Source organism: Schistocerca americana, chromosome 2, assembly GCF_021461395.2.
Source record: "Schistocerca americana isolate TAMUIC-IGC-003095 chromosome 2, iqSchAmer2.1, whole genome shotgun sequence".
Taxonomy (NCBI): domain Eukaryota; kingdom Metazoa; phylum Arthropoda; class Insecta; order Orthoptera; family Acrididae; genus Schistocerca; species Schistocerca americana.
This window is the reverse complement of record NC_060120.1, coordinates 386,137,350-386,149,374: the sequence shown is the minus strand read 5'-3', so window position 1 is coordinate 386,149,374 and position 12,025 is coordinate 386,137,350. Positions and strand designations below refer to the sequence as shown.

At 43.7% G+C, this 12,025-nt stretch overlaps 1 protein-coding gene across 1 annotated transcript in view; it reads right to left on the bottom strand.

The window, feature by feature from the left end:
- Positions 1-323: 323 nt before the first annotated feature.
- Positions 324-12,025, bottom strand: part of LOC124595348 (POC1 centriolar protein homolog A-like) — a 132,773-nt gene continuing 121,071 nt past the window's right edge. Inside the window, exon 6 of the mRNA XM_047134062.1 lies at positions 324-925. Coding sequence (XP_046990018.1) covers positions 581-925 — 345 coding nt within the window. The 3' untranslated portion in view covers positions 324-580. The remainder of the gene's footprint in view (positions 926-12,025) is intronic.

Here is a 12,025-nt window from a genome sequence, read left to right as displayed (position 1 = left end):
TTGGTTAATCTTTGTGCCTGTTTCAGGCAGCTGGTCAGATTCCCTCACCTCTCTGCTGCTTACGTAGTTTCTTGGGCAAAGTTTACCATTATCACAACCAGATTACATGTGAATATCCTATCTTTAAAGACAGGTTATGCTTTGAGGTCTAAATAGGTAATTGGCCACATGAGTGTCTGATCTACAATGAGAGAAGACTCATCACGGAAAAAGTAACAACAAAGACTGGCATTTTTGTTCTCTTTAATGTTTCTGTTAAGATCAAATTTCCAGCTTTGCTGGAATTAAAAATAATAGCTTTGGCTTTGAAAGAATATTTAAAATTCATGAATAAATAATAAAAATTACACAACCAAACATGATTACAGGGAGTAGTAAAACCCTTGCCTTTATAATAAGTTTTCACCCTGAACAGTAAAAATTATTCAGTTCTGTTTCTCTCATAAAATCACATCACTGAAAGTTCAAAAAAACTCAAGTGAAATTAACATACACAATTAACATAACCTCAAAAACAATGACGTGACACAGCCAAGTGCAGTACAGAAAGCAAATAAAGTAAATTTATCAGCTCACAAAATTAATCGAGGAAGACAACACTGTTGCGTGAATTTTCCTTCTTCAGACTTGTTTCATGTGTAGGACTCATTTTATCCACAACATCCCGCAGCCGATCCTCAACATTAGTGAGTCTTTCTTCCATGCACTCAACTGCTGAACGCAAAGCATCTATCTGGTCACATAGACGTTCCAGTGTATTTACTATAGTTGTATCCATACTCTTGCATTCAGATTCTTTTGGATTGTCACTGTAGATTTTAGATGCAACCGTGGCTGTTTCTGACCAATTATCATTTATATGAGCATACTCTCCATCTCCATCACCACTAGCATTGTTGCACCTTGTTGATCGTACTGTGCTCACCTGCCAACAGCATTTCACAAGTAATAATATATATTAAGCACATTAACTAAAGGTTTTGAAACAGGAAAAAGATTAACACACTTTTTTTAAAAAAATTATCATTTCAGCTGGAATACAATGCACCGTTCAGTTCCATTTTATATTCTAACAACTCAGTTGGGTCAAATTACTTTACCTTCCCATTGATGCTACGAAAATGTCTACCAGGTTCATTTGTACTTGTCTGTTTAAAATAAACAAAATTTTGAAATATGGATCAATTTTTTACTCCTTTTGAAAAAATTTTATTATGGTAATTGAATCTCCTACAAAAGCACTCATCAAACCATTTTTCCAGATATGTTCTGGCAGCTGGGCATATTTATAATCAATCATCCAATGGTAACAAAAGCTTTGACAAGTTCAAGTCATAAAGGAATAAGATCAAGACCTTGAGGTATGTGCTGGTATCTCTGAAGGATGAAAACATTGTGGAACTGCTAACTGCTCATATTTCTCACACAGAAACATCTGACAATAGCTTCAGTGATGTCGGTGTAACAGTTCAAGTTGAGAGGTGTAATGCACAGAAGCAGGCAGTGATTAATCCAAATGGAATCTCAAGTTGAAAAACATATTTGTGCCTTTGATGTGTTGGAAAATCAGTTACAAATAAAATTAAAGTAGAGCCTCACTTCGTTTCTCTACAATATATATACACTATATGTCACAAGATGCAGGCCCATCAATATAAAAGGAGGCAAGGAGTACTGTGTAGAGATGCAGTCACAGCAGAATGGGTTGATCAGGAGAGCTCAGTGACTTCGAACATGGACTAGTCAATGGATGTCAACACAAAGTACAAAGCCATCACAGATATTTAAAACTGTCTAAAGCTGCCCAAGTTCACTGTTGTGATTGTGAAGTAGAAACACAACGGAACAACCACAGCTAAAGCAAGACAAGACAAATCTCAGGAACTGATGAAATCTCAAGTTGAAAAACATTATTTGTGCCTTTGATGTGTTGGAAAATCAGTTACAAATAAAATTAAAGTAGAACCTCACTTCGTTTCTCTACAATATATATACACTATATGTCACAAGATGCAGGCCCATCAATATAAAAGGAGGCAAGGAGTACTGTGTTGTTAGTAGAGATGCAGTCACAGCAGAATGGGTTGATCAGGAGAGCTCAGTGACTTCGAACATGGACTAGTCAATGGATGTCAACACAAAGTACAACGCCATCACAGATATTTAAAACTGTCTAAAGCTGACCAAGTTCACTGTTGTGATTGTGAAGTGGAAACACAAAGGAACAACCACAGCTAAAGCAAGACAAGACAAATCTCAGGAACCGATGAAAAGGGACCATCAAACATTGCAGAGGGTGGTTGTAGAATGTCACATTAAATCAGTAACAGGTATCCCTCATGAGCTCCAAAGAGCTAGCAGCTGTCCTGCTAGCCACAATGACTTAACAGGGAGTTAAAAAGAATGGGGTACAATGGTCAAGCAGGCCCTCATAAGCCACACATTTCTGTAGTCAATGCCAAGTGACGCTTGAGGTGGTGTAAAGAGATGCCACTGGACAGTCGATAGCTGGAAACAAGTGATTTGGAGTGATGAACCACATGGGTGATTTGGGTTTGGCGAAACCCTGCCATCATGTGTAGAGCCAACAGTGAAGTATGGAGGAGATGGAGTTTTCCGTGGTTAGGATGTGGCCCCATCACTGCAATTAAGAAAACACTAAATGCAGAAGGATTTGGACTCATTTTACAGGGCTGGCTGCTGTGGCCGTGTGGTTCTAGGCGCTTCAGTCCGGAACCGCATGCCTGCTACGGTCGCAGGTTCGAATCCTGCCTCAGGCATGGATGTGTGTAATGTACTTAGGTTAGTTGGGTTTAAGTAGTTCTAAGTCTAGGGACTGATAACATCTGAAGTCAAGTCCCATAGTGCTTAGAGCCATTTGAACCATCATTTTACAGAATTATGTACTGTCCACAGCAGATAAACAGTTCAGAGACAATGACTGACTGTATCAGCATGACAGTGCACTCTGTCATAAAGTAGAATATTTGAGGCAATGGTTTGTAGACAATGAAATTTCTGAAATGGACTGGCCTGCCCAGAGCCCAAATCTAAACTCAAAAGAATAACATTGGTGAGTCAGAAGGCTGCCTTCATTGCAGACACCATATTATGTGTACTATAAAGGGATTTAATTATTTATTTGCACTATCTGATGACTTATAACAATGAGACATGTAAGCCACAATAAAATTAAATCTTTGAAAGAAACTGCAAAGATGCAGGTTTGACATCTGCAAAAATAAAATGTGAGACCATTGTTTCAATTAACTGCATCATCAAATAGACACACAAATACATTACACATTATAATACTTTTCCCTGTTACTTAGTCATGAAAAATAAAATTTCTCTGATTAAGATTTAGGCACAGAAATGATAATGTTATTTTCTCACTAACTATTAGACTGTATTAATACTTAGTCATTTACACTATGGAATACATGGGTTCCTTTCAGCTCTTCTTAGTGTAGTGAATGAAAGAAGGGCAGCAAATATTCAAACGGGGCGTGCATGGTGCCTCCGGATTCTTACGTTACCAAGAGCAGAGATTACTGGTACTGCAGATCATAAAATGCTACTCATAAGACACGAAATCACCATCAGATGCAATTGCAGAGGTTCCCGCGCAATAATTTATCATCATTTATAAACAAACATGTGATGTGTTGGTGCTGTTGGTAGATACCTGTGGTGGGGATGTCCCTCTGTAGTGAACTGTGTGGGGGAGGGAAAAAAAATTCAAGCAGAATGGCAATATGAACAACCTTCAACCCTTCTCAGAGCACCAAACATGATTTTTTGCACTGGTCTGTGACCACATATGAAACTTGGGTCCAATACTACACTCCAGAGACAAAAAAATCAAGTGGAAACACGTCAACTGACCACCACCAAAGAAATTAAAGACAATTCGGTAGACCAGAAAGATCATAGTGTCAGTTTTCTGGGATGCAAAAAGGATGCTGTAGATAGATTATCTTTCCACTGGTCAAACAATTATGTTGCTGGCAGAATTGATGCTGTGAAGACAGGTTGCGAGTCATGCTTGGAAAGCCAGCACTTGCCCGCAGAGGGCAAAGGTCCTGATTTCGAGTCCAGCACACAGTTTTAATCTGCCAGGAACTTTCGTATCAGCGCCACTCTGCAGCAGAGAGAAAATTTCATTCTGGAACTAAGTTGCAATACTATTCTAACCTGGATCATCTACAGCAAAAGCTATGTGACATAAGGCTAGGTTCGGCAAGCACAAAAGTCATCTTTCATCAACATAATGAGCACTCACACACCAGTGTTGTTGCCATGGAAAAAATACACGAATGGAGGTTCTCTTCAAATGAAGAACTGGCAGACTATGTTGACGAGCATTTTGAAGGTGAGATGCGATAAAGGCATCAGAATATCACTGGCCTGAGTGCATTAGTGTACAGGGAGACTACATTTAAGAATAGAAAAGTGTTTCACTGAGGTAAGTTATTTCTTTCTATACCACAACAAAAACTTTACAACCTACCCTCTTATTACACACAGTGACCAGCATCACATCAGCTGTGTTTCAGCTCTTGAGGGAAAATGGACAGGCATTCAGACACACCAGTGAAAGTATATTTAGCAGAGATCAAGCCATCATAAAGGCAAAGGGTGGACACATATCACATCAGTGCCCACAAAGAGATGTCTGAATACACATGATCAGATAGTCTGTACATATTATCTACCTGTTGAGGATAATTTATAGATATACCACAGATCTTTAACAGGGAATTCAGGCATAAAGTGTTCCTACTGGTGTCTGAGACATCTGAACTCTTACTTTATAAACAAGACTTCCCTGTAGAAATGCCATGTATGAGTATATAGTCACTGGCTAATATATTAGCCATCTGAAAACATGGTATTTTGTTATGTGCAACTATTGGAACAAACAGTGGGGCAAGTGCAAGACATAAATGATTAGGTTCTCGCCAGTAGGTAAAGTCCTTACAAATATTTTTGCAGCCTGCACTATTATTAAAGTAGGCTACACAAATGTTTATATACAATTACAGAAGGTATATAGAAATGGATGTAACTGATCCCGAACTTTCACTCCACATGCAGGGAAAGGCAAAAGCTAATGTAAAGCGGTCATTAATTCAAAGGTTAGTTCAAAAACATTTTACTAGGCATAATGTTTTTAGAGAGGGGTATGCCATTGCCTCCTTTTGACCTTTGAACTGATTGACTCTACCAGTTATCCACTTAATGTGGATTCTGAACCACAGGGTAACTCAGCCTTTTCCACATTAACAAATGGCTGGAAGTGAAAGAAATGAAGAGAGAAAAATCCTAGGATTGAATCGAGATTAAAGCCAAAAACTTAGGAACTATAGTATGGCACTAATTAGGAGAAGGTTCTCAGTGGTGGGATAAACTTTTTAAAGCCATCTAAGTGGTTATGTAGGTTAAAATCCCCAGCATCACACACTTCAGCCAGTCACGCTGGTGGACCCTCGTTTGCAAGTAATTAATGAAAAAAATTTCGGAACTTTGTATGACACTCAATAGCATTAAAAAAGCTGTGCAATGTAGGTTGTGTGGTACAATGGATAGGATGATAGCTTCACATGCAGGAGGTTATGGGTTCGAACCTTGTCAAGTGCAGTAACTTTTTATTTTTAAATATTTATCGAAGTGACCAATCATCATTTTTATTCAATTAAATCATTTAAATGTATTTTTTATTTCCAGTCCTTTGTTACATAATTTTAATCATATCAACTTCTTCATTTGCTCTCATTGCTCTTCCTATCATCCTTTTTCCACTTGAAATATCTGTTCATGTGTTTCTAATTAATTTTATGTCTTAATTTTGATTTAATTTCTTTTATCACCCTGCTTTTTGTCCACATTATTGCATTCATTATATCTATTTCACATTTTGCTTGAATTTTTTACTTATAAACCCTTCTTTCATTTAAATCTTCAACTGTTTTCTTTGTCTATAGTGCAACTGATATTTAGCTTATGTCTTAAATCTTTTATGATGGTTACCATGCAAATAAATTGCATCTGATAATGAAAAATACATTTTTCACATCACCGCACAGTCAACATACATAGATTATGTTGCCTTTTGTTTTTTAACTGTTAAGATAGGAATTTTCAAATAATTGAATATTATAATAGATAAATATAACTAAATTCATATTCAGAAAAATTATGATTGAGAAAAGAATGATATAAAGGAAAAATGAAACAAATTAAAAAGTTCATATGGTGAATAAATAATGTTTACAGTTAAAACAATTAATTGAATAAAAACAATGATCAAAGCCATTTCAATAAAGATTTAAAAATAAAAAAAAATGAACTGTATCTGACAAGATTTGAACCCACAACCTCCTGCAAATGAAACTATTATCCTATCCACTACACCACACAACCAGACTGTGTAATGCAACTTTTTTAATGTTACTATCATGCAAAGTTCCATTTTTTGGGCTAATTTCTTGTAAACAATGACACACTAGGCTGAATGGCTACAGGGTGTCATACTTGGGATCTTAACCTACATTAGTGTACATTTGGTTTCAAAAAGTCAATTCCATCACTGGGGGATAGGTGGCTGCTTACTGTAAAGGAGACACGTCAAGTTGCAGACAGGGCCGATTAAAAGACACACACATGATGAAGGCTGGGGCCGAAAGCTACATGTGTGTGTCTTTTAATCATGGAAGGTGTGGGGGACATTATGTTACCATAGGTTTAGGCCAGGAAAATTACGGGAGCGGAGAATGTGTTGCATTATCCTGGCCTCAACCTGTGGTAACGGTAACACACACACACACACACACACACACACACACACACATTACACACAAACGACTGCCTTCTCCAGCATCTTGGACCATAATGCAACATCAAGTGGGATGCAAGCAGCAATCTGGGAGGGGTGGGGAAGGGGAAGAGATAGTAGTGTACAGGTGGGGAGGGAGGAGTGTGCAGGGACCAGACTCCAACAGGCACAGCTTCAGGAGGTTGTGGGGCAGGGAGGAAGGTGGGGGGAAAAGGACAGGAGAGAGTGAAGATGGGCAGTTGCCTTGGCAGAGGGCTGCAAATAAACAGAGTGGGAGGAGATGACGGGATGTCGGGGATGGAACTGTTGGATGGAAGGTGTGGGGATAGTATGTTACCATAGGTTTAGGCCAGGATAATTAAGGGAGCAGTGAATATGTTGCATTATCCTGGCCTCAACCTGTGGTAACATACTGTCCCCACACCCTCCACCCAACAGTTCCATCCCTGATGTCCTATCATCTCCTCCCCATTCTCGTCTACGACCCTGTTTATTTGCAGCTCTCTGCCAATGCATCCACGTCTTTCCCCACTCTTCTCCTTTTTTGTTCCTTTTTTCCCCACCTCCCTGCCCCACAACCTCCTGACGTTGCACCTGTTGGAGTCTAGTCCCTGTACACTCCACCAGACAACGTTCGTCTCTCTCCTCACCCGTACACTACTGTTCCTTCCTCTTCCCCACCTGCTACAGATGGCTGCTTGCATCCCACGTGATGTTGCATTCTGACCCAGGATACTGGAGTTGATGATGGTCGTGTATCAGTGAGGTGTGCTTGCTTTGTGTGTGTGTGTGTGTGTGTGTGTGTGTGTGTGTGTGTGTGTTTACTGATGGAGACTGTGGCCAAAAGCTACATGTGAGTGTCTTTTAATAATGCCTGTCTGCAACTTCACATGTCTTCTTTACAGCAAGTAGCAATCTATCTTTCACTACATTGTTGATATTCCCGGTGGAGTTTCCATTGTTTGATATTTACAATGGTTTTTTTATGTGATATCTGCATATATGTTGTTTTGCCTCTCTTACCCTGCAGTTATGTTTTTATGGTTTTAAGGTTCTGTGCCTCCTCCCCGAATATCACATACATGCAAAGCATCACTCACAAAGTTTGTTTCATGTACACAAGCAGTATGAGTGGCGAGTTGCGTGTATGTGAATTTCTGCACAACGAAGTAGGCATAGTGCCTAAAAAACACAAAAACAACAGCAGGGCATTAGAGCCAGAACAACATACATGCAGACATCACATAAAATGCCAACGTAAATAGCTGAATTTGATAATGGGAATAAATTCCTAAAACACAACATGCTATGCCTGAGGAAAACAGGTAACTGGTGCAGTGTTTTGGTTGGTTGGTTGGTTTGTGGGATTAAAGGGACCAGACTGCTACGGTCATCGGTCCCTTTTTCCAAAAAACTAAAACCACCCAAAGAGAATAAAAAACGAACAACAGGAAAGACGGCAGACGACACAGAACAAGAAATACTCCGACAGAGATCAGACAAAACAAATTAAAATCACGCACAGTGTGACGGTGGTTGGCCGACCATAGAGAAAAAAAAGGAAAAGCCAACCACCGAGAACACATTAAAAGCTCAGTTTAAAATCGGAGGCCAAAAGCCAGAATCAACACTAAAAAAACATAAACACTCAGATTAAATGATAAAAAACCCCTGCCCGAATAAAACGCAAAACTAATTCCACCATGGCAGAGTCATCTATTAAAAGGGCAGGGAGCGTGTCAGGCAGTGCAAATGTTTGCCTGAGCACAGCTAAAAGTGGACAGTCCAACAAAATGTGGACCACTGTCAATGCCAAGCCGCAGCGATATAGAGGTGGGTCCTCACGCCGCAATAAGTGGTCGTGCATCAGCCGAGTGTGCCCAATGCGCAGTCGGCAGAGGACAACAGACTCCTTGCGAGAGACTCGCAAGGAAGAGCGCCACACAGTCGTCGTCTCCTTGACGGCACGGAGTTTGTTAGGGGTGGTCGGACCGCGCCAGTTATCGGCCCATAGCGCGAAAACTTTGCGGCGTAAGACTGCTCGCAAATCAGTCTCCGGGAGGCCAACGTCCAGAGATGGTTTACTGGTGGCCTCTTTTGCCATCGATCAACATTTTCATTTCCGGGTATCCCAACATGGCCTGGGATCCACATAAAGACCACAGATCGGCCGCAACGGGCAAGACTATGCAGGGACTCCTGGACAGCCATCACCAGACGAGAGTGAGGGAAACACCGGTCGATAGCTCGTAAACTGCTCAGGGAGTCGCTACAGATAACGAAGGACTCACCTGAGCAGCAGCGGATATACTCTAGGGCACGAAAGATGGCGATCAGCTCAGCAGTGAAAACGCTGCAGCCAGCCGGCAAGGATCGTTGTACGTAATGGTCCCCTAGAGTTACAGCAAAATCGACCCGACCAGCAACCATCGAACTGTCAGTGTAGACAACGCCAGAGCCCTGATATGTGGCTAGGATTGAATAAAAGCGGCGACGGAAGGCCTCCGGAGGGACTGAGTCCTTCGGGCCCTGTGCCAATTCGAGCCGAAGGCAAGGGCGAGGCACACACCACGGAGGTGTATGCAGAGGGGCCCGGAAAGGAGGTGGAACAGAGAAAACCCCAAGCCCGGAGAGAAGCTCTTTGATGCGGACGGCGAACGGACAACCCGAGCGGCGCCGACGTTCTGGGAGATGTGACTGCGGGAACAGGAGACGACAATTTGGATGCCCGGGCAAGCTAAAAACATGGGCAGCATAAGCAGCCAGTAATTGTTGGCATCGTAACCACAGTGGAGGGACACCTGCCTCCACAAGTATGCTGTCCACAGGGCTGGTCCGCAAAGCACCAGTGGCAAGGCGTATCCCACTGTGGAGGATTGGGTCCAGCACCCGCAACGCAGATGGGGATGCTGAGCCATAAGCCAGGCTCCCATAACCCAGATGGGACTGGATTAACGCCTGGTAGAGCCGTAACAGGGTAGATCGGTCGGCGCCCCAGAGGGTGTGGCTCAAGCATCGCAGAGCATTTAGATGCCGCCAACACATCTGTTTAAGCTGCCGAATATGAGGCAGCCAAGTCAACCGAGCATCAAAAACCACCCCCAAAACCTATGTGACTCCACCACTGCAAGAAGTTCACCGTCAAGATAAAGCCGCGGCTTCGGGTGGACAGTGCGTCGCCGGCAGAAATGCATAACGCAGGTCTTGGCTGCCGAAAACTGGAACCCATGAGCTACAGCCCAAGACTGCACCTTATGGATAGCGCCCTGTAGCTGACGTTCAGCAGCTGCAATGCCAATAGAGCTGTAGTAAAGGCAGAAGTCGTCAGCATACAAGGATACTGAGACAGACGTTCCCACCGCCGCAGCGAGCCCGTTAATGGCTATTAAAAACAGGCAGGCACTTAAAACAGATCCCCGTGGCACACAGTTCTCCTGGACTCAGGAGGAACTATGGGAGGCTGCGACTTGCACGCGGAAGGTACGATGCGACAGAAAATTTCGGATGAAGATCGGCAGTGGACCCCGAAGACCCCAACCATGAAGCATAGATAGGATGTGATGACGCCAAGTCGTATCGTATGCCTTCCGCATGTCGAAAAAGACAGCGACCAGGTGCTGACGGCGCGCAAAGGCTGTACGGATGGCTGACTCCAGGCTCACCAGATTGTTGGCAGCAGAGTGGCCCTTACGGAACCCACCCTGAGCCGGAGCCAGAGGGCCCCACGACTCGAGTACCAACTCAACCGTCGGCTCACCATCCATTCTAGCAACTTGCAAAGAACGTTGGTGAGGCTAATGGGGAGGTAGCTGTCCACCTCCAAAGGGTTCTGGCCATGTTTCAAAACGGGGATGACAATGCTTTCCCGCCATTGCGACGGAAACTCACTCTCGACCCAGTGACGGTTGTAAAGGTTGAGGAGGCGTTGCTTGCAGTCCACTGAAAGGTGTTTCAGCATCTGACAGTGGATGTGATCTGGCCCAGGAGCGGTATCAGGGCAAGCGGCCAGGGCACTGTGAAATTCCCACTCACTGAATGGAACATTGTAGGTTTCATGATGGTGGGTGTGAAAGGAAAGGCTCCGACGTTCCATCCGCTCTTTAATGGAGCGGAAGAACAGCGGGTAATTCGCAGAAGCGGAATTCAGAGCAAAATGCTCTGCCAAGCGGTTGGCAATTACGTCGGAGTCAGTACTAACTGCTCCATTCAGTGAGAGCACAGGGATGCTGACAGGGGTCCGATAGCCACAGAGGCGTCTAATCTTGGCCCAGACCTGTGATGGAGAGACGTGGAGGCCAATAGTGGACACATACCGCTCCCAGCACTCCTGCTTGCGTTGGCGGATAAGGCAGCGAGCCCGCGCACACAGCCGTTTGAAGGTGATGAGGTGTTCGATGGAGGGATGTCGCTTGTGACGCTGTAGCGCCTGCCGACGATCTTTAATTGCCTCAGCGATCTCAGGCGACCACCAAGGCACAGTCCTCCGCCGAGGGGACCCAGAAGAACGGGGAATGGAAGATTCTACGGCAGTAACTATGCTGGTGGTGACCGGGTGAACCACCGCATCAATGGCTTCATTAGAGAGAGGCTCAATAGCGGCAATGGAGGAGAACAAGTCCCAGTCAGCCTTATTCATAGTCCATCTGCTACGGCACCCAGAGGAGTAACGCTGTGGCAGCGACAGAAGGATCAGAAAGTGGTCACTACCACACAGGTCATCATGCACACTCCATTGGACAGAAGGTAAGAGGCTAGGGCTGCAGATCAATGGCAGAGTACGTGCCATGCGCCACACTGAAGTGTGTGACGGCACCATCATTTAAAATGGAAAGATCGAGCTGTGCCAATAAATGCTCAATGGTGGTGCCTCGACCTGTTGCAACTGACCCACCCCACAGAGGGTTGTGGGCGTTGAAGTCGCCCAGTAACAAGAAAGGTGGCGGCAATTGGGCTATCAGCGCAGCCAGGACACGCTGCGCGACATCACCATCCGATGGAAGGTAAAGACTGTAGATGATAACAGCCTGTGGCATCCACACCTGAACAGTGACAGCCTCTAAAGGTGTTTGTAGAGGGACAGACTCACTGTGAAGAGAGTGAAGGACATAGATACAGACGCCACCAGACACCCTTTCATAAGCTGCCCGGTTCGCATAATAACCCCGATAGCCACGGAGGGTGGGGGTT